The sequence below is a fragment of the Pelodiscus sinensis genome, chromosome 18, assembly GCF_052426305.1.
Source record: "Pelodiscus sinensis isolate ZL-2025 chromosome 18, ASM5242630v1, whole genome shotgun sequence".
NCBI lineage: Eukaryota > Metazoa > Chordata > Testudines > Trionychidae > Pelodiscus > Pelodiscus sinensis.
Window position 1 is genome coordinate 1,272,833 of NC_143069.1, and position 17,646 is coordinate 1,290,478.

General features: G+C 65.0%; 1 protein-coding gene across 1 annotated transcript in view; it reads right to left on the bottom strand.

Annotated features, from left to right (window-relative positions):
- Window positions 1-17,646, bottom strand: part of SLC8A2 (solute carrier family 8 member A2) — a 55,441-nt gene that overhangs the window by 36,776 nt on the left and 1,019 nt on the right. Inside the window, exon 2 of the mRNA XM_075917977.2 lies at window positions 5,189-7,022. Within this exon, the coding sequence (XP_075774092.2) occupies window positions 5,189-6,981 (1,793 nt within the window). The 5' untranslated portion in view covers window positions 6,982-7,022. The remainder of the gene's footprint in view (window positions 1-5,188; window positions 7,023-17,646) is intronic.

A 17,646-nucleotide genomic window follows, 5' to 3' on the forward strand; every position in this document is an offset into this window, starting at 1 on the left:
GAGCGGGGGGAAGAGAGGGGGGGGGGAGAGGGGTGGGGGGAAGAGAGGGCGGGGGGGAGAGCGGACGGGGGGAAGAGAGGGCGGGGGGGAGAGAGGACGGGGGGAAGAGAGGGCGGGGGGGAGAGAGGACGGGGGGAAGAGAGGGCGGGGGGGAGAGAGGGTGGGGGGAAGAGAGGGCGGGGGGGAGAGCGGACGGGGGGAAGAGAGGGCGGGGGGGAGAGAGGACGGGGGGAAGAGAGGGCGGGGGGGAGAGAGGACGGGGGGGGAAGAGAGGGCGGGGGGGGGAGAGAGGACAGGTGGGGGAAGAGAGGGTGGGGGGAAGAGAGGGCGGGGGAGAGAGAGGACAGTGGGGGGGAAGAGAGGGCGGGGGGGAGAGGCGGGGGGAAGAGAGGGCGGGGGGAGAGCGGACGGGGGGAAGAGAGGGCGGGGGAGAGAGGACGGGGGGAAGAGAGCGGGGGGGAGAGGGCAGCGGAGGGAGAGAGGGTGGGGGAAGAGAGGGCGGGGGGGAGAGGGTGGGGGGAGGAGGGGGGGGGGAGAGGGCAGCAAGGGGAGAGCCACCCGCCCAGAATAGCTGGTGTCACAGCAGGGTCCGTGCCGGGCGGGGAGGCCGGTTTCGCGGGGTCTTACGGAGCCAGTGCCCGGCGGGTGGGACTCTCGGTCCATCGGGGCGCGAGGCAGGCTAAGGCCGTACGCCTCACGGCAGGCGCCAGCCCCGCGGGGCGCTGTGGAATAGCCCCTAGGAAAGCCCCTTCCTACCCCGGGCGCCGAGGCTGTGCTAGGCCCTGACGCATGGCGATTGCCGAAAGACGCAGCTGGCTGGTCCCTGCCCCCGCTGCTTTCTCTTTAATAGCAGGAGGAGGATGCTGGGCGAGGGGTTCTCTGCGACTGGGGGGCCTGTTTCCGCTCCTCCCTCGTGTCACGAATCCGGGCAGATTCCTCTGGGCGGCGCCCACTGGCTCCATCGACAGCTTTGAGGAGCAGTGGGCGCTGGCCGGGCTCTCTGCTCGGTGTCCCCATCCGGCTCCCTGATTTTGAACCTCTAGCCGCACTTCTCGATCCTTTCGTCATTATTTGTCCCAAGCAATTAGTTGAACATGGGTCCAGTGTCCCTCCCATAAGGTTGGGGAGGGCCCATGATTTCAAATAGGCCCCACTGCTTTCTCCTGCCGGTGCTGGGAGGGGAGGGGCTGCGGCAAGTCCCAGACCAGCTCTTGGACGCCACGGAGCCTGAGGAAGGAGACGCCAACCAGCCCCGCGAGCCGGGCTCCGAAATGTCAGCGGCTGTGCTGCGTGGATGCCAGGTTTGGCGCCGGGCGCGCTCGCCGCAGTCCCTCCCCAGAGAGGAGTCGTTCCACGCTGAGCGGCGGTGGAGGGCGGGGAGGGGCGGTACCAGCGCCCACGGGGCTACTGGCAATGGACCATCTGGCGGGCGGACATGGCGCCCCGTAGCAGGAATGGGGGGCGAGGGGGCGAGGCCTAGCGGTTAGAGCAAGGACCCGGCCCTGTTGGCCGCTCCAGGGCGCGGGGTCGGGACGCCTGGGCTAGTGCAGACTGAGCCAGGACGCCTGAGTTCGCCTCTCCTGGGATTGGTTTGTCCAGGCACAGGCACAGACCTCTCCTCCCTGTGGGACTCGGCCCGTGGGCCCAGGCTGGGAGCACGTGCCCGGCAGCGCTGGTCGGAAACGGCTGCGCGGGGAGACCTGCCCGCGCCAGCGAGAAGCGTTTCCAAGCAGCAGGTGAAGAGGCAACCCGACCCCGCCGGCAGGGCGCGATTCCCAGGCAGGCCTGGGTTCCTTCGTCTAGCGGAGCAAACGCCACCAGCCGGACGTGAGAACCTGCCCAGTTTCACTAGGCCCGGATCTGCATGCGTCTGGCGGAGCCGGTCACGACGGCGCCTTTCCTGGGGAGGGCCAGCTGACGGAACGGCCTCGCTAGCCAGTGCAGGCCGAGTCGGCCAGGCGGCATGGTGTCTGCCCCAGCTGCGAGAACGAGCCAGCACCATGATTTGAACGGCTGTAGTGTCTGGCGCCGCGCCAGGCGCTGTACGTTTGTATTGCCAATCGGTGACTCACAGCAGCACCTTGGTGCCCTGATCACGGGCCAGCCCCCCTTGCGCAAGGCACTGCCCACCCTGGTCACTCTCATCACCATTTCTTGGGGGAAACCGAGGCACCACGATGGGGAATGAAGGTGAGTGGGAGGGAGGCTGGAAACACAGGCCCATCCGTGCTACCCAGGGCTCCGCAGAGCATGGGGAAAAGTCCTTCGACGCCAGCTTGTCCTAACAAAACGGGCTGCTTGTGCCCCAGGCACCTGTGTTCTCCTGGCGCCACTGGACGTCGCGGAGCCTGCAACCCTGCCACAAACACGCCCGAAATTCCCAAGGTGCCAAGTCAGCGGGGAGGGGGAAATGTTCGGATTTGACCAAAAAACTTTCCTATGGGAGAAAAACGAAAACTCTCGGCTGGCAGCTCTAAGGCTCCCGACTCCCGCCCAGCCCGGCTGGACGGTCACTATGTCTGATTTACCCACCCCTCTCCCACCCAGGAATTAACAGTCGTCCCCCCCACGCTCCCCTGCTCTGTGGGTCGCTAATAGGACCCAGGACAAGGCTGCCGGACTGCGGGGTGCTGGCCCAGTGAGCCCTGGGAACACACCCCAAGGCTGCCAGACGGGCACAGCTCTCGCCCGTGCACACCTGCATCTGGCCACAGACCGGCAGGACCTGAGCGCACAGTGCGCAGTGCCGAGATGCAGCCACCTCTGGGGTGGGATGTGGCAGGCTTGAAACAGCGTCAGGCACCCCCGACCCTGCACCCCCGTCCGCAGCAAGATGTGACTCCACCAGCCAGTCGAACAGGGAGGTTCGTGGCTGCTCCGAGATCCAGCCCGGCCCGGGTTTGAGGTGGACAGCGGAGTGAGGGGCAGGCAGCCTCAGACCCCTTGGGGCTGGGGACAGGCCCCTGAGCCCCCAGTACCCAGCTTAGTCTCTTCTCTTGGTGATTGTCCAGCCAAGACTGCCCGGCCCCCAGCCCGGCCCCCAGCCCTGCCCCCCAGCCAGGTGTCCGTCTCCGCCTCCCTCCCTTTGGCTCTCCCCGGGGAAGAGCCTTGTTACCTGCCAGGCTGGGCCGAGGTGTCTGGGCCAATCCACATGTGGGGGAGTGAGTGGGAATCGCACAGCCCAGCGCTGGGGACCCCGGGCTACAGAGCAGACCCCCCCCCCGCCACACAAAGCCCCAATAGCCTCTCGGCTGCACGCGGGGGGAGACCCTGCAGCACCTTGGAGCGCCGCGGCCGCCTGTGCCGCTGGGGGCCTCCTGTGTTCCTGGGCCGGCGCGACTAGTCGGACTACGGAGCCACCCAGCCCCCGCCCGAGTCCTCCTCCAGCGGGAAACCGACTCGTCAGGTCCCCAGATCTGCCGTCTCCCGACTCCAGCCAAGAGTCCACCCCCGCATGGAGGAAACGCGCTTTTAGGTGGCACCAGACCCCCCCCCGGGCCTGGCGGGGCAGCCGGATTGGGAGGAGCAGCCCCCTTCTGTCTGGAGACCCTCGGGAGCATCCCACCTTCCTGCCCACGCAGCTTAGGGCTCGCCTGCCCCCCGGCGTGTCAGCAGGGCCCGGAGAGGCGGGCACGGGGGCAGGGACGGGACTGGAGCGTCTCCCAAGGCCCTGCCCGTCCGCGGTTCCTGCTGCCAAGTGACGTGCTCTTGGGGGAAGGAGGCTGCGCTGGGTTTCTTGGGTCACGGGGAGCGGAGCGCGACCAGGCGTCCGCACACGAGTGCCCAGCACAGAGCTCACGAGCCGCACGACCGCCTGGACCCTCACACCAGCCGCATGCCCGGAACTTCAGGGCGCGAGTGGGGGTCCAGCCCAGAGACAGCCCTCTTCCAAAAGCCCCGCCCCCAGAGAGTCACCCGTCGCTGTGGCAGTATAGGGTCTATGACACACGCGTGAGCCGTTCTTACTCCCCTCGTGCCCAGAAGGCATCTCAGCCGCAAGGAAGAGGTGACCCTTAACCAGCTAGAAGGCAAAGGGCCTGGCTCCCCATCATGCAGCACCACCTTGTGCCGCGCTGCACAGTGGGAAGTGCCGCCGGCCCGGCATTTACCCCACTTCCACGGCTGGGTGAGGGCCCCTCAGCCCCCCAGGGAATCAACCCGGGCTCTCGGTAAGCACCCGCCGGGCCAGCGTGAGCCAGGCTCCAAGCCAGGGCTGTGACCGACCCTCGTCCTCAGTGGACTGGACTCACGGGCTACAGCAAGCCCACGACCTCGTCGGCATTGACGGGTCACCCCGATTCCTGCTGCTGGCGGCAAACCCGCCTCTGGCTTCCCACGGGCCGGCCACCGACGGGCCACATTTCCCAGGGTTTCTCCCCAGCAGGGAGGGCCAGCACCTTGCTGGCAGGCTAATCCAACACCGGGGGTTGGGGCTTGCAGAGTGCGGGAGTGGACTCCCAGGCCTCGCCAGGCGGCCGGGCAGGGGCCTCTGGGCAGAGCAGGGACCGGCGGGCGGAGCAGGGAACTCTGGGTGGAGCAGGGACCAGCGGGCGGAGCAGGGACCAGCGGGCGGAGCAGGGACCGTCGGGCGGAGCAGGGATCAGCGGGCGGAGCAGGGACCGGTGGGCATAGCAGGGACCAGTGGGCATAGCAGGGACCGGCGGGCGGAGCAGGGACCGGCGGGCGGAGCAGGGAACTCTGGGCAGAGCAGGGACCGGCGGGCGGAGCAGGGACCGTCGGGCAGAGAAGGGACCGGCGGGCGGAGCAGGGACCGGTGGGCGGAGCAGGGACCGGCGGGCATAGCAGGGACCGGCGGGCGGAGCAGGGACCGGTGGGCAGAGCAGGGACCGTTGGGCGGAGCAGGGACCGGCGGGCGGAGCAGGGACCGGCGGGCGGAGCAGGGAACTCTGGGCAGAGCAGGGACCGGCGGGCGGAGCAGGGACCAGCGGACGGAGCAGGGACCGGCGGGCGGAGCAGGGACCGTTGGGCGGAGCAGGGACCAGTGGGCAGAGAAGGGACTGGCGGGCAGAGCAGGGACCGGCGGGTGGAGCAGGGACCGGTGGGCATAGCAGGGACCGGCGGGCGGAGCAGGGACCGTTGGGCGGAGCAGGGACCGGCGGGCAGAGCAGGGACCGGCGGGCAGAGAAGGGACCGGCGGGCAGAGCAGGGACCGGCGGGCTGTACTTACACAGTCTCGTCATCCTTGAACTCCAGCTCCCCGCAGGCATCCTCGTAGTCGATGCCAGCGCCGCGAGCCGTCCCCTCCACCGTGCGGTAGGGGACCATCACCGTGCCCCGTGCCCCCGAGCTGCGCACCACCTTCACCTCCATGGTGCCCTGGCACTCGCTGACCCGCAGCAGCCTGTCCTGGAAGGTGAAGATACCGGCGTGGTCGTCGTCCAGGATGGTGACGGTGGCGATGAGCGGGGCCACCAGCCGCCCCTTGGGGTGGTCGGCCGAGTCGGACTCGAACATGCCCTCGGCGTCCCCCACCCGCAGGTTGAGCAGCCGCACGAAGAAGTGCTCGTCCTCCTCAAAGATGTCGTCGTCGATGATGCCGATCTTGAGCTCCTTCTGCGTCTCGCCCGGCTTGAAGATCAGCGTCCCCTCGCTGTACTCGTAGTCGGAGCCCGCCTTGGCCGAGCCGTCCTCCGTCTTGTAGTCCACGTAGAAGGTGTGGTAGTCCTCCCCGCCCTGCTGGCAGGCCACAGTCAGCGTGACCGAGCCGCAGTTCTCCAGGCAGTGGTACAGGCACGGTTCGAAGAAGATCTTGCTGTAGTTCTCCTCCTCCGCCTCCGACGGCACCTCCAGGAGGTTGGACGACTTCTTGGCGAACTCCGAGACGTGCTTCTTGAGGATGTTCCCGGCCCCGGTCATCATGCGGGTGGCCTGGATGCGGTAGAACGCGCGGCTCTTCTGCTGGTGCAGCAGGGCGTAGTAGTTGGCCATCTCCACCAGCTGTTCCAGCTCCTTGTCCGGGTGCTTCTGCTTGAGGTCCTTGAGGATCTGGATCACCTCCTTGCGGCTCTCGTCCAGCTCCTTCTCCTCCTGGGCGGTGGAGGCCAGGGCCGGGGAGGCGGAGGGCGCCCCGTCCATGAAGGCGCTCTCCCGGTGGTCGTTGGCCAGGAAGCTGCCGTCCATCTCGATGTCCTTGGGGAACTCCCCCTCGGTGCCGATGATGATGCCGCTGCGTGGGTCGGCCCGGTAGCGCTTGTAGACGTACTTGTAGAAGAACAGGCGCTTGTCGGCGATCCAGGCGAAGACCACGCAGACCGGGAAGAAGACCAGTGTCAGCAGGGCCTCCCAGACCTGCACCACGCCCGGGGAGATGACGGCCAGGATGAGGTAGAGCCAGATGTAGGCGAAGATGCTCCAGGACGCCGTGACGAAGAAGACGCGGAGGTGCCGGATCCGGCGGATCTCGCCGGCAGGGATGACGTAGACGCAGATGGCGATCACCACGAACATGTTGAAGGCGGCGCTGCCCACGATGGTGCCGGGGCCCAGCTCCCCGGCCTGGAAGTTGTGCCCGCACACCTCGATGACGGAGAGCAGGATCTCGGGCGCCGAGGAGCCCAGCGCCATCAGGGTCAGGTTGGAGACTGTCTCGTTCCAGATGCGCACAGTGCCGATGCTGGTCTCCCCGTTGGCCTTGGTGATGGTGATCTCCTTCTCCTTGGAGGTGATGACCTCGATGGAGGCCATGAAGCGGTCAGCGATGATGGAGACGCCCAGGAACATATACATCATGGCCACGAAGTAGACGATGGCTCGGGCGGCCTTGTCGCCGAAGGAGGGGTTGTCCGGCTGCCAGACGGGCAGCAGCACCCCAGGATGGCACTGGTTGGACCCTCGGCAAGTCAGGTTGCTCTCCGGCACTGTCTCCAAGGCGCCCGCGTGGGAGACGTTCTCAGCCAGGAGGGCAGACGCCAGCAGCGCCTTGGCGAGGAAGGGGGGCAGGGGGTGCCGTGCCAGCGCCATGGTCTCGGGCGCGTTGGTCCGGCTGCCAGGCCCGGCCGGATCTAGAGGAGAGAAAGACAGAGCGTTGCAATGGCATGGCAGGCGTCCCAACCCACTGGGCCCTCCCAGGGCCAGGAGAGAGCCCAGGAGTCCTGGTGCCCAGCCACGCCCGTAACCACTAGACACCACTCCCCTCCCCAAGCTGAGCTGGATTGCACCCGGCTCCTGCGCTAACCAACCAATGGAGGCTGCCGGGTCCCAGCCTGGCTCCCCCACCCTGCCCTGCCCCAGCTGCCTTCGGAGCGTTCTCTGTTCACTAGCCCCGGCGGGAGGGACCTGCCCCCCAGGATGAACAAGCCTGGCTCTGTGGCTGTGCCCTGGGAACAGCCCGGGCCCAACCCTGCCCTCAGGATGGAGCATCCGATAGAGAAACAGTCCCTGTGACTGTCCCCACCATGTACAGGCCTTCCGCCCCCAGGCAGCTTAACGTGTGACTAAAGGAGAACCTGCTTAGCCAGCAGCAGCAGTAGGCTGTTATCCTCTCTGGGGCCCGGCCGCTAGGGAGGCGAAGACTCAAGCCCACACAGCATGCACGTACACCGGACATGGAGGTGCACAGGCACAGAAGGGGCACATACACACGCGTGCAGTGCAGACACCCGCGCACCTGGGTTTGTATGTACACCCACTATGCGCAAACACATATGCAGTTCATATGCACATGGATCATACACACATGCACATAGAGTATACACATTCACACCCGGGTTTGTACACACCTCCCCTCTGTGCACCCGGAGCTTTGTGTGTATAAACAAAGAGCATGCACACACGCCGTTTTGTGCACACCAGTCCCATACACTGGCACACACAGGCAGCGTGTGCACATCCCCATGCACATATGTGCCTTTGGCTGCCCGCTTAGGAACAATGGGATTAGGCAGGCGAGTGGCACATTCGGACAGGAGCCGGGCCAGCCTCCCGCCCCAGGGAATAGCGGGGAGCCTGGAGAAGCCGCATCTGCCGGGGCGCACCCCTAAGGGGGTTTAGCAAAACGATGTCAAGTCATGTCGGGGAGTGTGACGCAGTGGGGGGTGCTGTAGGGGGTGTGTGTGGGGGGGTGTACCTCAGTCCCCCCCGACCCTCCCCCATTTTGCAGCTCTCTGCATGAGTGGGGAGGCCAGGCACGACTCACTGGGGAATAGTGATAGAAATGTGGCCGTGTGAGTCTGGTCCAGCTGAAACAAAAGGCAGGACCAGGCAGCACTTTACAGACTAACAAGATGGTTTATTAGGTGAGGAGCTTTCGTGGGCCAGACCCACTTCCTCAGATCAAATAGTGGAAGAAAATTGGCCCGACCATCTATACCAACGGGTGTAGTGAACACACATGACATCGACAAATCAGATTTAGAACAGAGGGGGAAGGTTAGTGTCTGTGAGGTAACGACATTAGGGGTGATAACTGGGGAAGCTGGCTTTGTAATGGGTGAGATAATTAGCATCTTTGTTAAGGCCCATATGTAAAGTGTCAAATTTAAGCCTGAATGACAGTTCTGAGGCTTCTCGTTGAGTCTGAAGTTACAATCTCTTTGAAGCAATAGGCATGTTTTACCGTCACTGAGAGACTGGCCAGTCGGTTCAAATGGCAGGCAACAGTTTTCTCTGTGGGAAAAAGCCTGATGTCTGTTTTCTGTGCATTGATTCTTTGGCGTCTGTCCAATGGACATAGCAGACGGACACTTTCGGCACAAGTTATATTTCTGGATGAAGAGAACGCACTGGGACGTGCGTCAGAGTCTTACCTCCTGGGGCCCAGGGGACAAAAGACTCCTTGGGCTAACATGAAGAGAACAGACTAAGCCGAGTGCGGGGGATTCGGGGGCTTGGGTACTGCTGCTCCAAGGGGGTCTGAGGCTGCCTGCCCCTTACTCCGCTGTCCACCTCGAACCCGGGCCGGGCCGTATCTCTGAGAAGCAACGAACCTCCCTGTTCGACTGGCTGGCGGAGTCACATCTGGCTGCTACGGGGGTGCAGGGTCAGGGGTCCCCGAAACACCGTCAGAGGGAGACGCTGGGATTTTAATGCCATTTTCTGTGTGTCCAGCTGCGGCCGGCGAAGAGCCCACATCCAGGTGGGGGGCAGGAAGGCAGAAGACCTCAGATGGCAGCAGGCCGGGGGGGGCTGTCCTTGGGTGAGACGCAAGAGAGCCCGGGATCCCAGGGCTGGCGGGTAGCGGGGGACGCTGGCAGGAGAGCGCACGAGTTTTCAAGCTGCCAAGGGCAGGAGAACGGGGCCCCTGAGAGTCCCAAATCTGAGCAGTGGGGCTCCATCGACAGAGTGCGCCGTGGGGGGGGCTGTCTGCTCTGTGACCCGGGGCCCCCTGCGCTGGGATGGGAGATTCTCACGGACACTCCCGAATGTGGATTAACCCAGACAGCCCGGCTCAGCCTCCTAGGGAGAGACAAAGGGGGGAGGGCGGAGACCAGCACCTGGCTGGGGGGCAGGGACTGGGGGGGAGGCAGCGGCTGTCTGGGAAGCATGGAGAGAAGACGCTAAGCGGGGGCCTAGGGGCGATGAGTCTGAGGCATCCTGGCCCTGGCCCCTGTAGCCACAACCCGCCTGTGCTGGGCTGGACTCTGGGGGAACAATAAGCCCCTCTCTGTGCTACGACGGGTGGAGTCTGTTTGGGCTGCAGGATTTGGGGGACCCCGGCTCGCCGTGACACAGGGCCCCTCTGTGCAGCGGCCGGGCGCCCCCAGTCCTGCAGCTCCGCACAGGCGGGTGTGCCAGGGAGGGCAGCGAAGCGCCCGTGACGGAGGATTCCCGGCCGCTCCGAGGAGCTGACGGAGCCGATTGCTCCAACCTGGGTAAATCCCAGACCGTTAGCAGGGGCGAGAGGGAGATCCCCGGCCGCGCTGAGGAGAGTGCGGGGGCGGCCGGGCTGCTCCTAGCGGGGCCCTGGAATTACCACGAGTCCTGCCAGCCGGGCCAGGGCTGCACCAGGGTCCCTGTGCGGGGCCGGCGGGAGACGTCGGTGCCGATCTGGGCCCCGGGGTGCAGGCCCCGCGCCGGCGCTGATCCAAACGGGAAGACGCGTGGATCACTGGTCAGGACACCCTGGCCCTGCTGCTGGGCGAGAGGCAGCATCGGCTGGACCCTGGCAGGCAGCTCGTCCGTCCTGCAACGAGCAGCACCCCCAGCCTGGGAATAACACGTCACTTCGGTGGGCGGCTTCAGGCTCTCGCCCAGGCCGGAGACCTGAGACCGGCGTTTTGCCAGCTCTGCGGAAGGGACTTAGGTTTCTTTTTCCATGGGAGAGCGGCACATAGCCCGGCGCCGCCCAGACTTCTGAAAGCTGAGCCCGTCCCCAGCAGAGAAACCCCCAGGGCCCTACTGCACGAGGCGCTGCACGAACCCAGACTCGCACGGCACCCAGACCCCCCTGAGATCAGGGCCCATCGGGCCGGGCGCCCCCAGACCCCCCCGAGATCAGGGCCCGTCGGGCCGGGCGCCCCCAGACCCCCCCGAGATCAGGGCCCGTCGGGCCGGGCGCCCCCAGACCCCCCCGAGATCAGGGCCCGTCGGGCCGGGCGCCCCCAGACGCCCCCGAGATCAGGGCCCGTCGGGCCGGGCGCCCCCAGACCCCCCCGAGATCAGGGCCCGTCGGGCCGGGCTGCAGGGACTTGCTGACGCAGTAAGAGGGGCCATGGTCCGGGCCAAGTTCCCAGCCTCCTTAGGCGAACGGCAGGCGGGGACCTGGGCCCGGGCAGGGGAGCGATTTGCTCAGCGGCGGAGTCGGCGCCTGCTGCCCCGTTTTCCGGTCGAGCCCGGGACCCCCCTCCCCGCCCAGCCGGGGGTCCCAGGGCAGGGCTGCCGGGCGGCCATGAGCGGGGACCGAGGAGCCGAGAATCCCGGCCCGGCCGGCCCACGCCCACCCGCCACAGACGCCGCTGCCTCAGTGCCACGCTGGTGGGCGGATGCCAGGCCCCTCCCCTAGCAACGCTGGCGTCTCCATAGCAACCAGAGTCGGGAATGTTTATAAAAAGGTGAAAGAAACCAGGGACGGTGAAAATAGAAACCCGGACGGCTCGTGGGACTGGCTGCCCGCCGGCCCCACCCCGCCCCACGGCCCCCGGCATGGTCCCAGCTGAGCCGGGCGCATCCTCCTGCACCCAACAGGGCCAATCCGCCATAGCTCCATGGCGGTCCATGGGGCCAGAGGGACTAATGGGCTACAACTCCATGGTGGTCCAGGGGCCAATGGGCCATAACTCCATGGCAGTCCATGGGGCCAGCCCCCCAACTGGGGCCAATTGGCCATAATTCCAGGGCGGTCCTTCGGGCCAATGGGCCATAACTCCATGGCGGTCCATGGGGCTAGGCCCCCAGGTGCTGCTCCATTGGAACGGATGGAGCTTTGCCTTCTGACATGAGCCGTGGGGCTGGCCTGGGGCCTCCCCGGCCCGAGGCGGCAGCTCCCGAAGGCTCAGCCGGGGCTGTCCGGTGGTCCCAGGGCTGGGGAGCTGCCCGGGGAAAGGCGCCTGCCACCCAGATCTGCGCTCGGCCGGGAGAGCGGGCGTCTCCGACTCCAGCGGGAACACTCCTGTAATTAATGTAATCGCCTCATTACCGGCGCCAGGGTGAAACAGCAATTAGCCAGCCAGGAGGCGCGGCCCGTGACAATGGCAATTGTGTTCGCTCGCCCCGGATTGGTGCATCCGGCCTGCCCCCCGTGGCTGCTACACAGCGCTGGGACTCACTCAGCAGGGCCCAAGCACGCAGAGCTCTCTGCACCCCGGGCCCTGGGCTCGGCTGGGGGAGGAGGAGCGAGGGGTGGGGGGCTAGAAAGCCCTAGACAGGAGCCATGGGCTGGCTCCAGCTGAGCCGAAATCGAACGACGGGGGTGGAAGTCACTCCGAAATCGGAGACAGGACTCTGGGCTGGACCAGCCCTTGGTCTGACCTATTGGCTGGGCGACCTCAGACTTCACTTCATCTCCTGAGCCTCAGTTTCCCCCATAACCCTTGTCGGTTTCGACTGGAAGCTGCCGGTGGCAGGGGCTGTGTCTCGCCATGTGTCTGTGCAGCGCTTAGTGCGGGTCAGGTTCTGATCTCAGCTGGGGGGGGCGGGGTTAGTTAATAAAAAGCTGGGAAGTAGCTGGGAACCTCCACTTCACTGCGACAGCTGAGACTGGTCAGCTCATCACACAAAGCTGAGACCTGGCAAATCGCAGCCTCCAACTCCTTGCCCAAAGCCTAGCCCCCACCCCCGCCTCACCCCCCCACACTGAGAGCCAACACCTCACTGCACATGGCTGAGAACTAACAATTCGTGGCATGCAACTGGGAGCCACGAGCAGCTGCCCCTCGGAGAGCCGTGGTCTCAGGTACTGCTGGGCCGTGTTTTCAGCCTTTTGGCGGGACCAGCGGGCTAGAAACTTGTGTTTTCTGTAATGACCGTCAAGTGCCGCGGCATGAGACACTAGCACAGTGCGCGCCCAAGAATCCAGCCACGCCTCTGTTGGCCGAGACAGTAGCTCTGATGGGGTGGAGGAACGGTGCAGGGGCGCCTGCCTGAGTTTGCAGAGAGCCTGGACCCAGAGCTGTCTCAGACTGTGGGTGGCCTGGAGCTGGGCCGGGTTGGAAAGCGCCTGGCACATAAAATAAATCCGCACTGGGGCTAAGAATAACCAGCGCGGCTGCTCTGGACGAGTTCGTACGTCTAGTCGGTATCGCCATGGTTACCTTCTCTCTTCCCTAGCAACACAGGGGCAAAGGATCTGCCACACTTGCCGGTGCTGAGAGCCACTTTTCCTCCCCAGCGAGGGCCGAGCGCCTGGATTCAAGCACCAGCGAAGCCCTTGCGCTGGGTGGGTGTGGTAGAATGAGGCCGTAAGAGGCCCCAGGTGCATCATGATAAGGAGCCGGCGGAACTCCTGGCCACCAGGTGCCAGGCATGGCTGTTGATTTCAGGATGCCTTAATTGCTGAGTGACCCGCCCGGGTCTGAAGAGGGTTGTTAGCACCACCTGGAAATCTGGAGTGACTTGTGTTCTAGCCGGAGTCCTCTTGGTAGATTGCCAAGGGGGTGTGCGTCATTGACCCCATTTTAGCAAGGGGGAAACTGAGGCACGCAGCAGGGAACAGACTCGCCCGAGCAGGCCAGTGCTAGAAACAACACCTCCTGCATCCCGGCCCAGCCCGCTAGCCACTCATCTGCCACATGAACCAAATGGCTCAGAATAAGCTGCAGAAAACCCAGCAGTCAGGAGAAAACTAGCCCCCAGCCAGGACAGGTCTCCTTGCCAGGATGGGTTCAGAGCTCAGCCCAGGCCCGGAAGCAGGGGATGTTACAGGCCAGGGGGACATCTTGGCTGGCTTGGCCTTTGCAATATTTCCTGTTCTGGCTCCGGATTCCCTTGTGACCCACACAGAGCTCCAGGCCTCGGCCGCCCCTGCTCCGCTCGTACGGCGCGACTAGGAACAGACACGCTCGGGGGCCAGAGATTCAGACCAGCCTGGAGCTGTGCAGGTGGGAGGGCAGAGCGAAGGCACTGACAGACCCCGGAACGGGGCAGCTGAGTGGCTTTTGTCCCTCTCTGTTTCTAGGATTATTGATGGAGCCACCTGTCCTCCGTCTGCATGGCCAGGGCGAAATCGACGCGCTCCGACGGTGACCAAAGCAAACCCAGTTTTCGGGACTGGTGGTGGCCTGGAGGGTCCCAGAGGTGGTAGAGTCTGGGGCTGCCACCGCCTGTGCGAGAGGCTGTCTCCGGCGTGGACCCCTCCGAGGCCTGGGGTCCTAGCTCAGATGCACAGGCCGTGCAGGACTGGCCCCTCACAGACACAGACCGGGAAGGTCTCAGAGAGGCCGCCGTGTTAGTCTGCAATTTTCAAAACAACGAGCAGTCCCGGTCACCTTAGGGTCGTCTATGCAGAAATGTTCTTTGGAAATAATGTCGACACGCTGTCGAGCGTAGGAGGTCTTGCTCCGACGCCTGTAACCCTCATAGCACGAGGAGGACGGGAGGCTGGAGGAAGAGGGCTCTGTTTCGAAATAAGTGCTGAGCAGATGCTCCCAATTTTGAAAGAAGCTTTGCAAATTGACGTAGGTCAGTTTGTGAAGCTTCTTCCAAGTTAAGCCCAGCTGTGTAGACACACCCTCAGGAGACGTCTACACTGGGCCTATTTCGAAGGAAGCTGTTCCGGAATAGTTCTGAAATAGCTTGTTTTGCAATAGCGCGTCTACGCTGCAGGGAAGCCTCCAAAGGAGCCCGAGGCCGGCTCCCCGAACGTAGACGCGCTCTCTCGATTGAAAGCCACTGGGGAGGGGCTATTTTGAAATAGCAGCAGGGAGCGTCCACACTCGCCTTATTTCGAAACAGCTATTTTGGAAGCGGCGTGATTCCTCGCGGAATGAGGTTTGCAGATTTCGGACGAAGCCGTCCTATTTTCGAATTTATTTGGGAATAGTGGAATGGCTGCGCAGACGCTCGCACTGTTAGTCTGCAATAACGCTGTTCTCCTGAAGAAACGGTGCAGTGTAGACACACCCTTCGAGACTAACGAAAACAGGGAGAGCACCCTGAGCTCCCGGGGGTGAAGCCGCTTCCTCAGCCGAGCTGGAGTGGAGTGAACAGAACCCAAGACACAGACGGGCCATCTGACAGGCGCAGCTGCTGCTCTCTGGGTTCTCTCCCCTCCAGCCCCGCTCCTCCAAGGAAGTGGGTTTTACCCACGGAAGCGCATGACCCTGAATAGTTGTGTTAGAGCCACAGGGCCACTTCCTATCCCTGTGGAGACGGATCAACGCGCTTCCAGCGCGGATCGGGTGACTCCGGGAGCAGAGCGTCCACGGGGGAGCCACGGCGGAGTGGCCCATTTCCCAACGGCTAGTCCAGTTGGGTCCCTGTCGGAACAAAGAATCAGGCCCCTCATGACAAGCGGGAGCAGAGACTCCCAAGCCCCTTCCACCGCCCTCCCCTTGCCTCTTGCCCACCAGGGGCTGCTCTGGGCCAGCCAGGAGCCACAGCTGAGCAAGCCGTTCCGGGGGCGGTTTCCCTAGAGGAGCGCGTCGTGCGCGGGTCTGTCCCCAGTGGCGGGCAGATCCCCCCGGCAGCCAAGTCCCCTCCTGGCTCCACTAACTTGGCAGAGCACTGGCCCCAAGGCCCCCCCGCCCGGCCAGGCCCCGGGACTTGGAAGTCGCTGATGGAGCATTAGCCGCCAATTAAATTCAAGTGTGAAAACATTGCAAGGAACAGGGTGTGTGGGCGGGCGGGTGTCTCTATGGGTGTCTGTGTGTGTGTGTCTCTATGTGTATGTCTGTGAGTCTGTGTGTGTCTCTGTGTGTGTGTCTGTGAGTCTGTGTGTGTCTGTGTGTGTGTCTGTGTGTGTCTCTGTGTGTGTGTCTGTGAGTGTGTGTGTGTCTCTGTGTGTGTGTGTGATACATATCACACATGCAGGGCTGTCAGTGTGTTACCGCCCACACAAAGCCAGCGCTGTATCACCCCCAGTACATTCTATGCATGTGGCTGCACATCCACACACACTGTTCTCCGTGTGCACCAGCCCCTGCCCTCCCCAGTCTCCATTCCCTCGGGCAGGGGCCCACTCAGGAGCCAGGGGAGGGGGAGGACCAGAGCACCAGGGTTTCTAGCCAGCGGTTCCGGCCTTCGCGGGGGTGTCCATCAGACCTCGCACCTCCGAAGTCAGGGCAGAGACCCCGGCCAACGACCTGGCCCTGCGGCTCTAAAGCCCCAACCCTGGCGTGAAGGGAAACCCCTTGAGCCCTGACACCTTGGGGCTCCGTGTGCCCCCTCCCCAGGGCGTGGGGACCTGCCCGGGGAGCACAGCGGAATCTCGCCTCCGTCCCGCCCCACTGGCCGCGCGCCCACCCGGCGTCCCTGAGCAGCTGGCGCGGGATCATGGAGAGGCCACGAGCCCCTTAGCGAGGGGAGAAGGTGGCTCCCCACAGAAAAAGCCACGTGCCCGGGATCCCCACTTCGCCCGGCCCCACGGCAGAAGGGACGTGGCGGCAGGGGAGGGTCTGGCGCAGGGCAATGAAAAACGAGCACGTGGCCGGGAGAGGCTGAGGGATCGGGGCTTGTTCAGTCGGCGGAAGGGGAGAGCGAGGGGGGATTTGCCAGCAGCCGGCAGCTCCCTGCGGGAGGTTCCAGAGAGGCTGGCGAGAGGCTGATCGCAGGGCGGCAGATGGCAGAACCCGGAGCAACGGGCTCAGGTTGCAGCGGGGGAGGCCTGGGATGGATTAGGACAAGGATGTTCCTGGGCGGGTGGGGAAGCGCTGGGATGGGGGGGGGGATCTCCATCCCTAGGGGTGTTTCAGTCCTGGCTGGGCTGATGGAGCCAGGGCTGGTCCTGCTTTGGGTGGGGGGCTGGACTCGGGGGCTCTGCCCCCCTCGGAGTCCATGAGAGATCCAGGACCAGCTTTTGCCCTGGCCCAATTGGGCCCCGCTGCGGCGGCTGCCTGATGTCGCACGGTGTCCAGCGCCCGGGTTACACCTGTGGGGCGCAGCGAGCTGACCCGCGTGGAGCCCCGCTGGGGGAGGGTTACACCTGTGGGGCGCAGCGAGCTGACCCGCGTGGAGCCCCGCTGGGGGAGGGTTACACCTATGGGGCACAGCGAGCTGACCCGCGTGGAGCCCCGCTGGGGGAGGGTTACACCTGTGGGGCGCAGCGAGCTGACCCGCGTGGAGCCCCGCTGGGGGAGGGTTACACCTGTGGGGCGCAGCGAGCTGACCCGCGTGGAGCCCCGCTGGGGGAGGGTTACACCTGTGGGGCGCAGCGAGCTGACCCGCGTGGAGCCCCGCTGGGGGAGGGTTACACCTGTGGGGCGCAGCGAGCTGACCCGCGTGGAGCCCCGCTGGGGGAGGGTTACACCTGTGGGGCGCAGCGAGCTGACCCGCGTGGAGCCCCGCTGGGGGAGGGTCCCGCGGCCCCGTGGCATGGTGCCCAGTTGCACCCGGCCTCCCAGTTCCTGCCTCTTGTGTGCTGGGGCCACCGCTGGCAGCTTCCATCATTCCCCTAGCAACCAGCTCTCGCCTGCGTGGCCGTGGGACAGGCCCCCCACACGCCAAGCTGGGGGCCGTGGCGACTGCGGGGGGCCCCGTCTCTGCACGAGGGGCGTGAGCCCTGTGGCCCCAGCCGCCCAGGCGGAGCTCGGCTGTGAACGCTCAAGGGGAGACCGGGGGGCTGAGGACAGGAGCCCTCGCAAGCCGGGCTGGGTGGGGGTGGGGGTGGGGGGGCTGCTTTCCACTGAGGCATCAGGTGCAAATCCGGGGGCCTTGGGCGGCGCTTGGGCCAGTTATCAGACCTGGCCCCTGCCAGGAGAAACCCCCGGGGGGGGGGGGCACGCAAGGGACCTGGGAACGTGACACCCCAGGGCACAAGGCAGCGGGCACATGGGGCAGCCCCCCACGCGGGGAAGTTTCCACCCAATGCACAAGGAGCAGCCCCCCCACCAATATAAGAGAGAGCTCCCCCCCCACAAGGGGCAGCCCCCCCACCAATATAAGAGAGAGCTTCCCCCCCACAAGGGGCAGCCCCCCCCACCAATATAAGAGAGAGCTTCCCCCCACAAGGAGCAGCCCCCCCCACCAATATAAGAGAGAGCTCCCCCCCCACAAGGGGCAGCCCCCCACCAATATAAGAGAGAGCTCCCCCCCCAC